This window comes from Gossypium arboreum, chromosome 11 (genome assembly GCF_025698485.1).
Source record: "Gossypium arboreum isolate Shixiya-1 chromosome 11, ASM2569848v2, whole genome shotgun sequence".
NCBI classification, from domain to species: Eukaryota; Viridiplantae; Streptophyta; class Magnoliopsida; order Malvales; family Malvaceae; genus Gossypium; species Gossypium arboreum.
In genome coordinates this window covers 15701046-15718564 of record NC_069080.1, presented here as the reverse complement: position 1 = coordinate 15718564, position 17519 = coordinate 15701046, and the positions used below count along the sequence as shown (strand labels likewise).

Below are 17519 nucleotides of genomic sequence, written 5' to 3'. Positions count from 1 at the left end.
GTAATTTAATTGATATCAAAATAAAATAAACAACTAATTAAATCATTTTATTTCAGGACAAGGTTAATCGGTTACTATTATTTTCTAAAGACTGAAGCCCAGAAGCAACTGAAAAGCCCAATAAAAACCCGTTTGGAGCCCAATAACATTTGGAGGAAAATTTAAAGTTTTAAACCCTAATGATATAAGGCATTTTAATGGTTTTGGTGGTCTTCAGAAACCCTAACTTCAGCTATTGCCCTTCTTCCCCAGTCTCTCAAAAATGGTAAGCTTCCTAAACAAACAAATCCCCATTGTTTTTTTCACTTCTATTATTGTTTCTTCATGGCATCTGAACACCGACTAGAAACATATCATCATTTCCGTGTTCATAGTTTATAATTAGATTTTTTTTCCTGTGTAGCCGTTCAAGAGGTACGTGGAGATTGGAAGAGTAGCTCTGGTTAACTACGGAAAGGACTACGGCAAGCTTGTTGTCATTGTCGATGTCGTTGATCAAAACAGGGTACACCATTGAATTGTGTTTGCAATTTTTTTGTGTGTTTGATAATGGTTTTCATTTTTTGCAGTACGCAGCAATTTTTAGCTAAAGTTTAGGTTCAATAAGAAAGTTTTTGCTTAAAATGATTACTATTGTTATGGAATAAGCTGTGTGATAATGGCTTTGTTAATGTGATGTAGGCTCTTGTTGATGCACCTGATACGGTAAGAAGCCAAATGAACTTTAAAAGACTGACTCTCACTGATATCAAGATTGATATTAATAGGGTTCCTAAGAAGAAGACCTTGATTGATGCTATGGAAAAAGCTGGTTGGTGGTTGATCCTTAAGTTTGAAAAGAACAAGGGTAGTCTTTTCTTTTTCATCTGTTGCTTGAAAGTTGCTTTTATAATGGTGCAGATGTGAAGAACAAGTGGGAGAACAGTTCATGGGGCAGGAAGCTGATCGTCCAGAAAAGACGGGCATCGCTTAATGATTTTGATAGGTTCAAGCTCATGTTGGCAAAGATTAAGGTCAGCAGATCATTTATTTATTTTTTCCATATTGCATCATTTCCATGCTATGTTTTCCTAGTTTTCACTGCCATTTGAATTTTGTGTGGTCTTTAATTATACAAGATTTACATCATCCTTGAAAGCCTCTTTTTTCTTATCCTCATTCTCCATTTCTACAAGTATTTCATTCCATGCTTACTAAGCTAATAGAATTGCTGCTAATAGCCATAGACTGTAAACTGTTAAAAAGTTTTTTTCTTGGCATTGGTCTCCGGATAAGTTCAGCCCAATCTTTATGAATGAGAGCATCGACTTTAAATTTGGATAGGGAGTTGAAGTTGATTTAGCACAGTTTTTCTACATTAATTGTATTTTTCCCCCTTCAAAGTACTGTATGTTTGACAAATAGTCGGGCTCGAGGGTATAATTCTCTTAATAAATGAAAAACTAAGTACAAAAGAATTAGCATGCTCCTGGTCAACACATACCTGTATTAGACTCTCCTCTGAGCTTGGATAAAATATGTTCACACTGTTGATGTGAAGTGCACTTAGTCCAGATTTTAATGATTTAAAGAAGTTTGGGTGTTGAATTAAATGTTGAAGGTTAAAGGTTCGAAATCCTTTTGGTACACAATCAATACAAATCTTAAGCTCTTGAAGCAAATTTTGCCCTTTTGGTTAAACCTAACTTCATACATGTGGTACAAGTCAGATGAATCTTAGCTGTAACATAAATTGTTACCCAACTTGTAAGATTTTCTGATACTGATGTATTTAGTACTACATTTTGTATTGCAGAAGGCTGGAATCGTTAGGCAGGAGCTAGCTAAACTTAAAAAGGAGACGGCAACCTAAACTTTTTTCTATTTAAGCCTTGCCTTGTTATACATTTCAGTTTGAGATATTGTAAACTTCTACCGACTTTTTTTCTCATAATTGTTGCTTATGACTCCTGCTATCAAACCTCTATCTGAAATTATGGTTGACTTTTTAATCTGACCCTCATTTCCTTTTGAACTGGAAGTTAATTTTTTTGCATACAATACGTTATTGTTTGAAATAAATAAGTTAATGCATATTAACTAAATATTTCCTTATATAAGTATCAACTTGACCAATGCTTAATAGCAGTACTTAAACATTTAATAAGTCTAAAACGCTTTAGTCTTTGATTGCAGAAATTCAACTCGCATGACATAAAATTCTGATAGAATGGCCATAAACTCCTTGGGAGGAAAAACAATGTTGGAAAAACTATTGGCAACATGGTGAGAGAAGGGGCATGAGCTGTAGTAATTTAACAGCATTGAATCTGGGCTGATATAATCCCTTATACACAGTGAGATAGTACGTTCTTAAAGGCATCAGGCTTGCAATTGATATACTACACCCATCATTTCCTGATGGACAGGAGTTCAAAACTTCGAAGAGGGTGATCATCACGGCTTCCTCTAACAGTGGTGGCACGACTAGATGTTTTGGCCTCCAAGGCATGTTGGATTCTTTGTGTGGTAGACATGCGACCACCGGTTGATGATAGTCGGTTTTGGGGAATGTCATTGGGTTCACCGGATGAACTGGGCCTGCTTGTTACTACAGCTCTTCTTGAAGTGCTACCATATCGAGAAGAACTGCGTCTTTTACCTGAATCAGGATGCTGGGAATTGCAAACCAACAAATATCACAACGGAGATGAGCCAAATATATATTTGATGACAAATAAAAGAAAACTAAATATAAAGAAAGTATCATTCTCGGTAAATGAGGAGATCGTTGGTTGGTTATATGTCTGGTTTGGAATGAATTTGATACGACTGCATAGGATCACCTAACTCTAACCCAGAGTTGCAGATAAAAGCCAGCAGCAAGGTGCAATTTAGCCTTGGCTCTTATATGAAATAAAACAGAAAGGGGAGGATATGAAATCAGGGGGGATGATTAAAGTGGGTCTAAAGCTTCACAGCTAGAGAGAATGCTTTTCTGGAGAAAGGTTGCCACACAAAATTGAGGTTCGATAAAAGAAAATATTTAACAGAAAATGAAGGCTCACCGCATGCTTTGACAAAGTTGCATCCTCAACAGCCTTGTTTTTAGAATGATCATGACGAGGGCTAGTACTCGAAATGTTTCTTTTGGAAAATGCTTCAGCAGCACCAGAGAATCTATCCCGAACCTCTCTTCCCACTGAATATTGATGTAACCCACAAGGGGGTTCAAAGATAGAAAGCAAAGAGGTTATTAGTATAACATCATAGTTAGTAAAAACAACAAAAGACTATTCTAAAAGAACATTTGTCCTCGTCCACACTCTATAATTTTTTATAAAATCAAATGACCAAGTTGAGTATTGGGGTAATTAAGTTCCAAGAATCAGAGGTTTGATTATAATATCTAGCATCTAATGAGAAATTGAGTTCTCTTAAAAGAAAGAAGACCTGAGATTCTTTCTGGCCTTTCAATGGCTGGTCCTGCAGCTAAACCTGCCCTTCCACTGGAATGCTGAGAGAAACAGATGGAAAAGCTGTAATATTCTGAAGATGGAAGTAACTGGGAGACTAGAAGTTTATAAATACTTACCCTACTTCTGGAACTACCACCAATCTGTGGGTACTTCAATACAGTCCAGTCAAAGACATAGTCAAACGAATAACCTGCAACAATGTGAAATTCAGAACCCAGAAAAAATATATATGATAAACTAATCGTTATTAAGGAAGCCACAAGCATAATAACTAACCTTCTCTTATAAACAGGTCTCGGAAAAGCCTCTTCAAATATGAATAATCCGGTTTATCTTCAAACCGCAAAGATCGACAGTATTGAAAATATGAAACAAATTCGGACGGATATGACTTGCAGAGCACCTGACATATGGACATATGACATTGTTACTAAACAAGGAAACACATATAATAACCATTAGATGGATTAACACTAAATTTCGGGATTAAATACCAACTATAACTTAGCTTTAATGGATATATTCCCCTTATCAATTTATACAACATTGCCATTTGCTAGTTAAGCCAAATTAAATTTCACTATAACAAAAATCAAAGAACTAAATAGGAATCTTATCCTTTGAAAAACACTTCTGGTTGCCATCCCAGAATTCAAATGCTTTAAAAAGTTTATACTAGTTATCAGACATTCTGCACAAGTGGGAAAGAAGGAACACAAAGATCAGGCCAAGTCCACAAAAGGATGAAGAGCAGGCCTTATGCAAGCATGAGCAATCCAGATATCAGTGAGATTAGTAACTTAAAAAATTTTCTTAAAGGGAACAAATTAGACATAGGAAGGCAAAAGAGACCATACCTCTATAGGAGTTGATACCTTCTTTTCACTAATCTTATCATATTTTTGCTTTTTCGTGCCAGCTCTTAGCCCCTGCCAGGGAAGGCTAAAGCAAAGAAATAGTGCCAATTGAATCAATAATCAAGGTGTAGAAATCTAAGAATGAAGATTCAGAACAAAACATTATCTGGAAATGCAAATATATATATATTAAGATGAGCATGTCGAGACTAGATACACTAACCTTCCTCTTAGGAAATACATAAGCACATAGCCAAGGGATTCCAAATCATCTCTTCGGCTTTGCTCTGCCAGTAACATTGAAGAATATAAGTTCATAAGAGGAAGAAGAAGAAGTAAACTTGCATCCATAATACATGGTTTACTGCTACTAGTTGGAAATGACTTGTCACTCACCAATACCAAGGTGAGTGTTCACACTCGCATAACGAGCTGTGCCTGTGAGGTTCTTGTTTTCTCTGCAGCAAAGTACTTCATGAGTTGGTTTCACAAACAAATGCATTGGGGACTAGGTTCCACCGAATGCTCAGCCCATCTTTACCACGTAGCTAAGCATACAGATATAGATACAAAAACAGATGACAAGAAAGAAAAAAAAAGAAAGAAATATATATATAAAGAGAGAGTGAGAGACTCAGTCAGGATGATTAAGGATAAGCATCAATTATCTTTAGGTATTAGTATTTAGTACTATGGAATCTATATAAAACAAGTTCAGAGTCAAGGGTATAAGAAACCGCCCGAGTTCAAATTTCACCCAAAACAAGAGATAAAGATCTGTACCAAATTCAATTCTGACAAGTCAGACAGATCTTACAATAGGCAGCAGTGCATAGTGAAATGCATAATAAATGGCATCCAAAGAAAAGATGGCAAGATATATGAGCACTGCCCTAAGTTTGGAGTTCCCTTTATTTGCAAAGGTTAGAACATAGAAGGCTTATGAACTTTCACTTTAATTTTCCTCAAGCTGTTCAAAATATTAAGCCAACATGGGTTCCCTCCTTCAGTAAAAGTGTAAAACAAACACCCTGATAAAAGAAATATGCAGCCCATGAAGTAACTTTCTTATGTTTCATAAGTTCTTAACCCAATAAGCGATAGTCATGTATTATGACGAAAACTATAGACTCTTCAGACCCTCAAGTTTGAATTTCTTATTAAGAAATCAACAAAAAGTAATCACCTGTATGGGATATGCTTATGAGTTTGAAGATCCCTATACTTCTTTGCAAGGCCGTAGTCAATGACATACACCTGCAATAACAAATTAAAAAGGAAAAATGATACCAGAATATTTCAAACTTTTGATGTGTAACAGGGTCGTATAGCCAGCAAAGGAATCATATTGTTTTTATCATAACCAAAAATTCAACAAAAAAAAAAAAGGTGGTTGTGCTAGCCATCTAATGAATATGTACATGTTATATTTGTTAACCTACAAGAAAGACACAATAACTAGAACCTGATTTGCCTTGCGTCCTAGGCCCATCAAGAAGTTGTCAGGCTTTATGTCACGGTGAAGAAAACCCCTCGAATGCATATATTCTACTCTATTAATCTGGGGAAAAATGGTTGAAAAGGAGGGAAATTAAATAATAATAATAACCTGAAAAATAATTTTGTCACAAAATTGTCATAAACTTACCAACTGATCAGCAAGCATCAACACAGTTTTTAATGAGAGTTTCCTACTGCAGTAGTTGAACAGATCTTCCAAACTAGGTCCAAGAAGGTCAATTACCATGACATTGTAATCCGCCTCAACTCCAAACCACTTAAGGTGAGGAATGCCAGCTGTATGAAAGAGAATCCACACCAAGTTATTTAAAGATAAAAATTATGTGCTTCCCAAAAAAATTATACCTCCCCACTTCCCACCCTCCCCCCCCCCAAAAAAAATAAATAAATAAATAAATAAGCAACAGAAGATAAAGCATCAATCATTCGTAAAAACATATTGAACAAATTGTTTGAAGACTAAGTTGATATGCATAATTATGGAAGAAAAAGAGGATTGGTATTGTGTAGGTGCATATAGGTGGTAACATATCATACTGTCTTTCTAAACCAGCAGCTACCAAGATCAATAGCAAATTGTGTGAAGATTGATTTATAAATTAAGATGAAAAGGAAACTAATGGCTTCCATCACATCGACGATTGAATATTTTCTCTCAGGTTATTCCTTGTATAATGATAGTGCAGTCGAAAACACTAATACACAGATCATGGTAAAATTATGATGTCATGTGAAACCATTTTTCTAGAAATACAGAGAGGGAGAGCAAGTCTGAGACTTACTTCCTCCTTGAAGAAGCATATACAATTTTGACTCATAATGAAGCTGTGGATGCTTGGTCTTCACAGATTCCTAGAATTAAAAATTGGGGAAAAAAGGTCAAGGTCATTGCAGTTGAAGTTAGAAATACAAATTTTCATCAAAATAATATTGTTTGCGTCCATCTTTGACATCAACCATGATTAGGAACTTATTCGCACCCTTCAAATTCACACCTGAAATGACACAATCTCACAAGAAAAGAGCAACACCACATGATCTCAAAAAAGAGGAAAGTGCAGGCTGGAACTTGGCAGTACAAAGTAGACAATTGTCTTCCAAAATTACATTAACTTGAAACACCCTTGATCATAGAATCATGATCTCATTTTCTCATTCATGTAGAAACACTGTCACATAACGGAAATTGAGCAGACATAGCTGGATGTGGAAAACAAGCGACTTATCTTTACACAAATTGAGAAAAGCATTTGCAAACTCACTTTTCTTTTCCTTTTTGGCTTCTTACTTTACTGATACAAAGGTTGCTAGGGAATAAGAGAAGGATCGCAAATGTTGGGATTCAAACCCCAGTCCTACTGGATTCTACCTCTTAAGGATGATTGCAAGAACCACTAAGCTAAACTCTGCTTCTTTTTTTTCTTTTTTTCTTTTTTTCTTTTTGCTTCTTAGAGATAAGAGAGACTACAAATAAACATGGTAAAAACAACCACAAAAGCAAGTCTATGACAAACTGAAGATTGCTTTATTTATAAATTATAACTATTCAAAGACCCAAAATCATCATTACCAATTGGCAAACACAGCTAGAAAAACTCCACGAGAAGACCAACAAAATAGACTATCCAAAAGAACATATCACATACCAGTTTGACAGCAACTTCCTCTCCAGTTTGCACATTTACCCCTTCAACAAAAACAATAAATCAGAAAAAAAAAAAGGTCCTAATGCAGACAGAAAAACAAGATAATAAGAAAGAGAAAGCCATTAAAGAGATTTTGGATTATTATACCTAAATAAAGCTCTCCAAAAGAACCACTCCCAATCTTTCTTCCAAGCTTGAACTTACCACCAATTACACGATCCATCTCAAGCCAAGAAAACAAAAGCTACTCTCTATCTCTTCAACAATACCAAATGCCCCCAAAAGAGCTTAATCTAAGCTGTTTTCACTCGATTTTTTTCAAATTCAATATTTATTGCCCCCAAAACAACTCCCTTAAAGCTTGGGGGATTTACCAAATTGATGACTCCAATAGATCAAACGAAGAAAAAAATTCTTAATCTTCTTCAATAATCAGCAGGGATAAAATCGTCAAAAAAAAAAAAAGTCTGAGCTTTTGACTAAAAGAAAGAAATGAAATCCTAGGACGGATGACGCTAAAAATAAAATTCGGAAATGATGCAGGGAAATTTCAATCTAAGCACAACAAAGAAAAAAACAAACTTTTATCATTATAATTATCAGAAAGGCTCCTCCAGTTTCCTCAACTACACAGCTTGATAGCAAAATCCCCAATTTTTTAAAACTGAAACCCTAATTCAGAAAAGGAAAAAAAAAACCCAGCTACATTGATTAGAGAAGAAGAGTAATCAACAGGCAAAATCAAACATCTATATGCAATCAAATAAAAGATAACGGCTGGAAAAAAATTGGCCGAAAACAATGAATCAAATTAAATAAGAAAAATTGTTCTGTTTTTTCTCTGGAATAAAAACAAAATCAAAATAGTAAAGAAATAGTTTTCAGCAGCAGTTTGTTAACAAAGGTAAGATGATTGAAAGAAAGTGAAGGTGAGAGAATTTAGGAGAAAAAGATAGGAAAAGGGAAAAAGAAAGAAAACAATAGATTTATATATATATACTTTTTTTTACTTTAAAATAAAATTGAAAAGGAAAAACTAAAAAGACTTGAGAACACGTTTGTCTGAATCAGATAATTTTTCAGTAGTCATAAATTTGGTTTTTTTTTTTTAGTTGACGATATGGTTGATTTTGAATTTAAATCTTAATAATAATATTTAATTGAGATTAAATTATTTTCTACGTGATATAAGTTTGAAAATAATTGTTTATTTATTTACTAAAAGATTAGTTTCAATTATTTATATTTGGTTAAAATTGTATATGAATTTAATTTAATGGTAATGCAGTATACTAATATTAATTTTATACAATTATAAGTATGAAAGTTTAATTTTGATTTTAAGTTAATTATATGTATTTAAAAATTATTAAATAAACCCAATTATCCTTTAAATATAATTGTTGGTATACTTAAAAGGTAATCTTAAAAAATAATGGTTAGTATACTTAAAAAGTAATCTTAAAATTTTGTAATGTAGGTTATAACTTTTTTGAAATTTGAACTAAAATAGAAATTCATATATCATATCATAAAATTAAATTTATGTATAGATTTAATAGGGTTGTCGATATTTAAATTCTCAAGTTTTCTTAATCAAAATTTGAAAGTCACAAATTTATAGCTATTTATAATTATAAATTTGACATGAGATTATTTTGGTTAGATACTAGAAACTATATATTTTATACAAAAAATTATTGTGGACGATATAAATAACAAATGATAAACTCTAATATGTAATCATATATATTTGTACGACTATGGCAATTGAAAGCGTAAGCCCAATATTTTCTCTTAATTTCTCAAACATTAAATATGTTTTTGATTGTGTTTGATATAATTTTATATTATATTCATTTAATCATTAAGGCTAGTGTATCGATTCAGGAGTTGTTTTTATTTTTTTAAAATTACTTAATATATTATTAATAAAATTTTTAAATTCCACAAATAACATCAATATATCACTATACCAAACAGAAACACTAATCCAAAAATTAATTACTACTATAATTATAGTTATAAATGCTTCATTGTCTTGTATTGTACCTTTCTTCAGACCTATAATTCACCGAGACTGGGCCTCCCTTTCGTCTATTTAATCCGACACGTTTCACAGTCAGACCAAGAGACAAATCCTAAGCTGCCTGGATCAATAATTGAGAAGCAGATGACATGTGCTGTTCCAATATTTTTATATCCAGTATTTAGCTAATTCCTGGAATAAAAAGGAACAGCTGAAGTTTTCAAGTTTATTGGAATTTTACAGTGAATTATTTGATTAGATTTTACTTACTATAATCAACCTTTAGACAATATTGTTAATTATGACTTATGGTTGGATTTTTTTTTTAAAAAAAAATTCTGGTATAAAGAAGTAAATTTAAGGGATTTTTTTAGTATAGTGAATAGAATTTTGATGTTCTTCCATAACAAATATAAATGGTTTCCACAAAAAGAATATTTTAACTACAATATTATCATCTTGCAGGGCCTGCAAGGCTGCAACAATTTCCAGTGTATTGTTGGTTTACCCATACAGAAAGTCATCGGCCGGCAGATTATGCCCCCACAAGTGAATCAAACATGGTGGAATAATAGTGGAGTCCGACAATGATCCACCGTGGGAGAGATCTTGCTCAACCAATGAGAGACTTGATCCAATTATTCAAAAACCTCAACGTCTTCATCATATAGGGCAGGACATTGAAAGCCTTGCATGATATTCAAGGTCTATGAACCCTCTTGAGTCAACAAAATGACTCACGGATAGCTTGGTGGAGAAAAAAAGTGAGCGAATTTGATAAAGGGAGAGAGAGAGACGGAAGGCAGACAGAACATCAAAGAAGACTGTAAATCCCTAAATAAGACTTAATAGCCTACTAGACATGGCATTAGCAGAATATGCAACACTTTCAGCACTAGAAAGAGCACATAAGGAGAAGCCACTAGATCAGTTCAAGCAAATATTCTATGAGCTTCTTCAAGATTGTCAACCGAGAGAACACTCCAAAAGAAGCATTATTAGCTTAAACCTCACTCGCCTAACCTAATTAACTATCTATCATTCCCTCCATTTTCACCGCAGCTTCCATCCAAAAAAAACTTCGTAAAGGGGCAAAGTTGTGTATATACTCACAGCTGGTCCTGGCGTTGGTATAAGTATGGAAGCAAGCAATTACATCTCTTGAAGAAGTGCGAGAGGGTGGCTGCACGTCTAAGCTAACCCAATCCAAACCATCTCCCAAGGCATGCAAAACATTTTACACATAAAGAAATAATAGAAAAGAACAGAAAGCAGAGTCAGTATCTAACTTGGCGGGTAAATAATTAACACATTGCAAGTAAAGGATGTATACATGATGGAATGATATGACTTTAAGACTGTTTCTGTACAACATTTTTGCTGCTTTTACCACTAATAAAGAAAAAAAATAAAAATATTTTGCACCTACTATTATTAACAATTACTCGCTCTTTTCTTTTTCCTTTTCAATTCTCCTGTTTGTTTTGATCTTTATGAAAATGAAAAAGCAACTTTGATCAGCAATAGCTTTCCTTGGTATCTAGACCTTAAGAGGTGAATTAAACCTGAAGTTCCTGCAGATAGAGCTTTAGCCACCAATATATCCAAACGCAAAAGACAGCATGGAAAATTGCTATTTTGGTACCAGAATGCAGTTGCCTAAGCCAACTTGCCTTTCTAAGATCTAACAGTTCTAACAGAAGGGGTGAGTTACTGGGATCCACACTGCTTTTCAGTGGCTTCCAGTTCTGGAGGCAAGAGATTCAAAAAGCTCCCTTGAACAGGCTGTGCACCAGGTGTTGAGTCTGAAGCATCAGATGCGTCTGCCTCACTGTCTGTGTGGAGTAATCAGATAGAAAAATTGAATATGTTAAGTATGTCGGCAGTGTGGTATATGTCCGGAGATGTAGAAAGAAATACCAACAACATATTAAGTATAGTAAGGAAAAAAGAAAAAATACCAAAAAGTGTCTTAACTGACGGCCGACTTGATTTGGAGCTCTTCTTCTTCAACTCGGCTAAAAAGAGAGAAAATGCCAACTTATAGAGGTAATTTCCAAAGTCAAAATACTGAAAATCATTAGAAATCTTGTATCACAAGAACAAGGAGATATTATGTAATGCCAGCAATAAGTAAAAAGCGGACTAGATATTTTTCTGTTCATCAAAAACAGACTAGAAAGATCATGCTGTACTTTCCAGTTATGTTGGGAATTCGGCATTCAGCATTTGACCTCAATGATATTATAGCAATATGATAAATATGGGTTCGCTATGCAGTCACACTCCAAAAGAATCTAATGAATAACCCTTAATTTCTGTGATTGAAGATAAATTTTAAGTGCAAATTACTAAAACAATTATGTTCCAGACGCAGCAGAGTAAAGCAATAACGTTGAGATGCACCATCAGATGGCATAATAATAATACGAAGCTTAAGCATCTTGAAATATTTGTCAGACAAGAATTCCTGCACATGATTCTGGAACAAATACCCTGGTTATCTATGTACATAATTCCATAATAACGTGGAGAAAGAAGAATACCCATTCCAGGCACTTGAAAATCATTGACAATTTCAAAGTTTTTGTATGTGTATCCCACAAAATTTACGTCCTTGGATGAAAGCATCTGTGGCACAGAGGGATGGTGAAGAAAAAACAGTAATGTAAGTCATGAATAAAAGAATGAAACATTCTGCCATTTTATTTTAGAATTAGGGAGCACAAAATCATGAAATGCACTTGTATGGAGGACTCCCTGAAATTATAATTTACAATAAAAAGATTTCTTTGACTGATTAGCAATCAAACAGTGCACACAGGCAAAAACCATCCTGACACAAAAATGAATAATAATAACAATAATACAACATAAAATAGTATCCAACTACAGAATTCTACAGTAAAGAGCCAAAGAAAACAATGACAACTTTGTCATCTGCTAGCAGTAGATTGAAATGCTATAGGTAGATGACTCTAATAAATACAAAAGGCACTAGAAAGCTTACTTTTCTCCATGGACCAGATTTTGATGGCCTAGGACACTGATCGTCGGACTGCACAATGAAAAATAAGCAAACAGAACACTAGCATCATGAATGCAATAAAATTGCAACATAATTTGCACAGCCAAATCCGAAAAATAAGAATCAGTACCTCGTCAAACTTTTCAAAATTTTGAGTATCAAGCTCATTATTAACCTCAGGAATAAATGCAGCCTCCATTTCATATATTCTATCCCAATCCACACCTTGAAACCATGGATGTTCCTAGAGAAGAAAAAAGAAGCAAGATAGCCTCCTTTATCTGGAAACAAGTGTAAGGAACATATCCAAGAATCTAGAATAGAAAACGTCAAACAACACCTTAATTTCACCTGCCCCTTTTGATCCTAGTCTGTGGCTGACATCACACAAGAGTTTGCTAATTAGATCTGTTGCCTCTGCAGATAATTTTGCCTCTTCAGGAAACTTCAGATGAGTTTTCCAGTTTACTATCTATGCCAGGAATAAAAAATGTGACAATATTAGACAAATAGAACTACTTCTTTATATCCTCCTTTTCCTACATCCCTTCAATCATTTTATTGCAATAGATGACTGTTATGCCACTGAAAAAGAATTATACCAGAATCCGCTTTCCTAAAAAAAATTCATAAAACAAGAAAAATCTATGGAAGAAAGTGTATATATTATATTTCTGGACTATGACAGTTTCTTTTCATATTCCAGCCTCAGCAAAATCAGGACCTATTAACAGAGTAACATGAGCTAGATCTAGACTAAAGCAGCAAATGAGAAAAAGAAAAAGTACATAACATTGATTGGTAATATTTCTCAGCTTACCTTCCTACAAGTTGACATCGGATCATCTGAATAAAAAGGTGGATATCCGATGAGCATTTCAAACATGATAGCACCAAGCGACCACCTATGCAAAAAAGTAATCAGTCACAACAATCTATTGTAATGTCTGTGCAAGAAATTAAGGCATTCTAGACATCATTAGAGGATAATGCCACTTTAATTGACCAATTCTCATTGAGATATTGAAGCTAATCTTTCAAAATGAAGTCAGCATTCTATATAAAATAGTTAAAAGTGATACGTTCTCTAACCTGCAACCAGGCATAACCAGTTCGTTTCTAAATTAAAAAGTTACAATTTCAATTGCCATGTTAGAGATACCAAAAGGATATTGGTATGTGAAACAAGATGGAATTTCTTTTCAAAATGCATAATACTAACCAATCACATTCCATTGCATAACCTTTCTTCAAGAGGACTTCTGGAGCAATATAGTCCGGAGTACCAACGGTAGAATAAGCCTGCAAATCCAAGTATTTGACCAGAAAAAAGAATCATCTAATGGTCACTGCTGAATTCTTCCAAAGGCTCAGACCATAACTTTTTAAGATGCACACAAAAACACATGCAAACAGAAACAATTCTATTTACATATATCATGAACAGAAAAGCAATGCAGGGTCCGATACATTTCATTTAGTGATTCCACAAATGAAAAGATGCATAGGTGAGACCATCATCAATTCACCGAACAAGGGCAACATAGCTCAGAGCCTCCAATATATGAATTTAATTTAGTGAACCACTAATAGAATAAGAATGTAGTGGGATAAAGGGAAGTTGAGACATAATGGCTGAGAACTCACAAGTGTTCTCCGGTTCTTTTGCCAGTGCTCTAGTTGCTCTTGCTGTGTTCGCTTCAGTGCTGCTGGGCGTTCATCACTTTCCCCACTCTCATTACTGTTGCCTCCTACAATAAAATCATTTTCTTGGATGGTACTGCAATCTAAGGGTTTACATAGTCCAAAATCCGACAATCTCAAGTGTCCATGTCTATCTAGTAGCAAGTTGTCAGGCTTGATATCCCTGCAACATTCAGCATTCCAAAGGTTAGCCTACGCCATAACAAAAGAAAAAAACACCTTCACAGTTTGTTTTGTTTTTATACTAACCTATGAATATAATTGTGTTTGTGGATAGATTCAATAGCCAAAACTGTCTCTGCAACATAAAATCTAGCTTCATCTTCAGTCAAGATATCCTTTCTCATAAGTAATGTCATCATATCTCCACCAGGAAGGTATTCCATTATAAGATAAAGGTAGTCCTCATCTTGGAAAGAACAGTAGAGTTTGACAATACAATTGCTGTCAACTTCAGCAAGAAGGTTCCTTTCAGCTTTCACATGCTCAACCTAAATTAAAGAAAACATCCAAAATGACATAGTCTACAAAACTTCAAGAATACCACATGGCACAATAAATGAATACCTGGCCTCTTCGAAGCATTTCTGATTTCTTAAGCTTCTTCATAGCATATACTTGGCCTGTAGTCTGTTCCCTACAAACTCTAACCTACACCATAAGCGCAATTTTAACTAATAAAATTTGGAGAAAAAGGAAACTGAGTAGTCTATGTATAGGCACTCCCTCGCATAAGGTAAGTATAGAACAAGATATATGACAGGTGACATTATGTAAAAGTATACCTCTCCAAACGCACCCTTGCCAATCATAGTTAATAATTCAAAGTCATCAACACCCATTTTATGCCTTTGACGACGCATGTATTCAGTTTCTTTTTTCTCCAAGTACTTCAGTAAGTTAGTTTGATCTTCCTCAGAGACGTCAGCTTCCGCCAGTTTCTGTTCTAGGATTATTCGTCTATCAAAAACAGGATTATTAAAAATGAATTTCCTTAAACGACTGCCCAATGTCAAGAGTATCATTGAAAATCCACTCCAATTTATTATAATCCCTGAACCAGCTCAGCCGTGATTGGTTTGACTTTAACTAACAATTAAAAGGTAGAGTAGTCTTCAAAAATAATTCAAAGCATTAATTACTACGTCTTGGCTCTTGACCTTCATATTATCTTTTTCATACTTCTTTTAAAAATCATGAGAGAATTCCTCAATTTGTGAAACTAGTTCAAATTCATTAAATCTCCGGTTCTCGATATAATTAATTTTTATTGAGAAATGAAAGATAGTTAAGCATAAGATTAGGAAGATAAAGGGAGGAAGGAAGCCATACCGCTCTCTTCTTTCTTGAAGATTCTTCATTTGTTCTCTGTAATGATTCTCAATATACTGCTTGGCAGCGGCGGCCTTTTGTTTGGTGATTTTGGAGAGAGCTTCTTCGTCCGTATTGGCTTCGTCATTCCCTCCGCCTTCAACGTTGGACGTCGCCTCATTCCTTCGCAAAGCCCTCACCTTATCCTTCTGTTGTAGCTTCGAAAGCCAATTCCTTGCTGAATCCATTTTCTCTAATCAAATATCAAATCTCACCTAAACAAATTCCCTCGCATTCTTCATTTCAATAACATATAAATATTAACAATCACATTTTAAAAAAAACAGATTCTCAATTTTTTTTTAAAAAAAAAGAGAAACAAAATAAAAGCCAAGTAAGCAAAGAAATTCGCGCTACAGCGTTGTTTGCGTGAGACAACACGATCCGCAAAAAGCTCTCCCGGCTATTTCTCAGCGTTTTTTTTTTTTTTTTTAATTATTAATATGAACAGCGTTTTTTTTTTAAATTATTAATATGATTATTATTGTTCTCGAAAATAAAATGGGAATGAGAAAAATGAAAGAGAAAAAGAAATTTGTTAGAAGATAGACAAGGAAGAAAAGTTTTTCTTGTCGCGCGCGTTATTCTCGTATTTGTATTTTGATCGCACACCTCTCTCTTCCATTTTATATACGTTTTTCAGCCTTTTTCTTTTCAATTATTCATATCGCGAATAAATTTCAGGCTTTTTTTTTTTTAAATTTCACCATTACTCATTAGACTAAAATAAGGTTTTGTTTTGGTTAATTAATTAAAAATTAATATTTAATTATTTAACTATTTAAAATTTTTATTTAAATTATTAGGCTAATAAAATTGATATTATATAATTTTCTCTATTTGTAATGTCTGTTTTAAAAGCTGTTTTATATATATAATTTTTTTTCTTTTCACTATATTTTTAAAATATATTTCTCATTTCACATATATGTTTTAATATTTTTACTGTTAAGTTTTAATTCAATTAGCATAATTATTATTGCTACAGTTAAGAGAGTTTAAATATACTTAAATGTGTATTTTTTTGATTTAAAGATTAGAAAAGATTATTGATAGAAAGAGGCATTGCATAAAAAATATACTGATAAATTTAACTTTCAATATTTATATATTTTTGTCCAAAGGGTATTTACTCTTTTTTGACTAAATTTAGCCATTTCAAAAATAGTCAAATAGTTTTTAATGGAAATGTTGACTAATGTAATACTTTTTAGCGATATTGGTGTGGTAACCCGTACGATAATCCACGATATACTTTATGCAAACATGTCACTATTTATCTTATATATCACATTAACAAATAATTTAAATTTTATGAAAAAATTCAAACAATAAAAATTATAAATTATAAAATATAACACTTCAAGCTAACATGAATTGCAATCCGGTTAGCATGTTTAAAATTTTAATATTTTAGTTAATATTTTAATTTTAAAAGCCATCAATTTGACTCTTTTTAAGATTAGTAATTAAATTTGACTAAAAATAAACGTTAATTTGACAAAAGATATGTAAATATTAAGTTCAAATTTTAATAATTATGCCTAAAAATATATTTTGTAAGAGGAAGGGTTTTTAATCAATTTTGTGTTAATTTTAAGTATTTCACTGACGTGATTTAATATTATCATTTTTTATATAATATGGTATTTGATTTTTTTTTTTTTTTTTTTGGATGGAGTGGGAAGAAAGGCAGAGACAGCCAACCGACGGCCAGGGGCCATGAGGGATATCGATTGGGTTAGGGTTCTTGCAATAAGGACATCTAACATTGCACAACCCAACCATCTTCTCACTTTTTTTCCCATAGACGTTGCACCACCTTCTTTCCTCTTCTTATTTTATTCCATTCATTCTAGGATATACCTAAAACTGTCAAAAGAAAGAAAACAGCAAAGCAAGATA

At 33.5% G+C, this 17519-nt stretch overlaps 3 protein-coding genes across 6 annotated transcripts; 1 reads left to right on the top strand and 2 right to left on the bottom strand.

Annotated features, from left to right (window-relative positions):
• The first annotated feature begins 141 nt into the window (after positions 1 to 141).
• Positions 142 to 1991, top strand: LOC108489125 (60S ribosomal protein L14-2). Its single transcript, XM_017793420.2, has 5 exons — positions 142 to 265; positions 404 to 505; positions 682 to 811; positions 901 to 1013; positions 1796 to 1991. Exons 1-5 carry the CDS (start codon positions 263 to 265, stop codon positions 1850 to 1852), a joined length of 405 nt encoding a protein of 134 aa, XP_017648909.1. The 5' UTR covers positions 142 to 262; the 3' UTR covers positions 1853 to 1991.
• A 147-nt stretch (positions 1992 to 2138) lies between these two features.
• On the bottom strand, positions 2139 to 8527 carry LOC108489123 (casein kinase 1-like protein 9). The gene is made up of 14 exons (XM_017793414.2): positions 7630 to 8527; positions 7483 to 7523; positions 6619 to 6688; positions 5964 to 6112; positions 5781 to 5876; positions 5502 to 5572; positions 4712 to 4773; positions 4539 to 4602; positions 4316 to 4400; positions 3735 to 3861; positions 3575 to 3648; positions 3433 to 3496; positions 3048 to 3181; positions 2139 to 2654 (listed from the first exon to the last, which is right to left on the bottom strand). Exons 1-14 carry the CDS (start codon positions 7703 to 7705, stop codon positions 2391 to 2393), a joined length of 1377 nt encoding a protein of 458 aa, XP_017648903.1. The 5' UTR covers positions 7706 to 8527; the 3' UTR covers positions 2139 to 2390.
• A 2273-nt stretch (positions 8528 to 10800) lies between these two features.
• On the bottom strand, positions 10801 to 16272 carry LOC108488523 (uncharacterized). Of its 4 annotated transcripts, none has more exons than XM_053021904.1 (14): positions 15576 to 16272; positions 15029 to 15203; positions 14811 to 14894; positions 14493 to 14734; positions 14187 to 14406; positions 13762 to 13841; positions 13360 to 13444; positions 12880 to 13011; positions 12670 to 12783; positions 12522 to 12569; positions 12058 to 12142; positions 11473 to 11529; positions 11185 to 11346; positions 10801 to 11085 (listed from the first exon to the last, which is right to left on the bottom strand). In XM_053021904.1, exons 1-13 carry the CDS (start codon positions 15800 to 15802, stop codon positions 11222 to 11224), a joined length of 1674 nt encoding a protein of 557 aa, XP_052877864.1. In that variant the 5' UTR covers positions 15803 to 16272; the 3' UTR covers positions 10801 to 11085; positions 11185 to 11221. The 4 variants fall into 4 exon arrangements, with proteins under 4 accessions (XP_052877864.1, XP_052877863.1, XP_017648291.1 ...); XM_053021903.1 differs by having other exon boundaries at positions 10801 to 11076; positions 15576 to 16271; XM_017792802.2 differs by having other exon boundaries at positions 10801 to 11346.
• Between the last annotated feature and the right edge of the window lie 1247 nt (positions 16273 to 17519).

Excerpts from the sequence above, each read along its gene's own strand:
- LOC108488523 (XM_017792802.2), bottom strand. The coding sequence starts at position 15,802 with ATGGATTCAGCAAGGAATTGGCTTTCGAAGCTACAACAGAAGGATAAG. Across the intron at positions 12,784-12,879 it reads AAGGGGCAGGTGAAATTAAG|GAACATCCATGGTTTCAAGG; the intron begins GTGTTGTTTGAC and ends TTTCTTCTCTAG. Across the intron at positions 12,570-12,669 it reads ATTTTGAAAAGTTTGACGAG|TCCGACGATCAGTGTCCTAG; the intron begins GTACTGATTCTT and ends TTCATTGTGCAG.
- LOC108489125 (XM_017793420.2), top strand. Across the intron at positions 506-681 it reads ATGTCGTTGATCAAAACAGG|GCTCTTGTTGATGCACCTGA; the intron begins GTACACCATTGA and ends AATGTGATGTAG. Across the intron at positions 1,014-1,795 it reads TCATGTTGGCAAAGATTAAG|AAGGCTGGAATCGTTAGGCA; the intron begins GTCAGCAGATCA and ends TTTGTATTGCAG.
- LOC108489123 (XM_017793414.2), bottom strand. The coding sequence starts at position 7,705 with ATGGATCGTGTAATTGGTGGTAAGTTCAAGCTTGGAAGAAAGATTGGG. Across the intron at positions 6,689-7,482 it reads AGGAAGTTGCTGTCAAACTG|GAATCTGTGAAGACCAAGCA; the intron begins GTATGTGATATG and ends TTTTAATTCTAG. Across the intron at positions 5,573-5,780 it reads TAGGACGCAAGGCAAATCAG|GTGTATGTCATTGACTACGG; the intron begins GTTCTAGTTATT and ends TTGTTATTGCAG.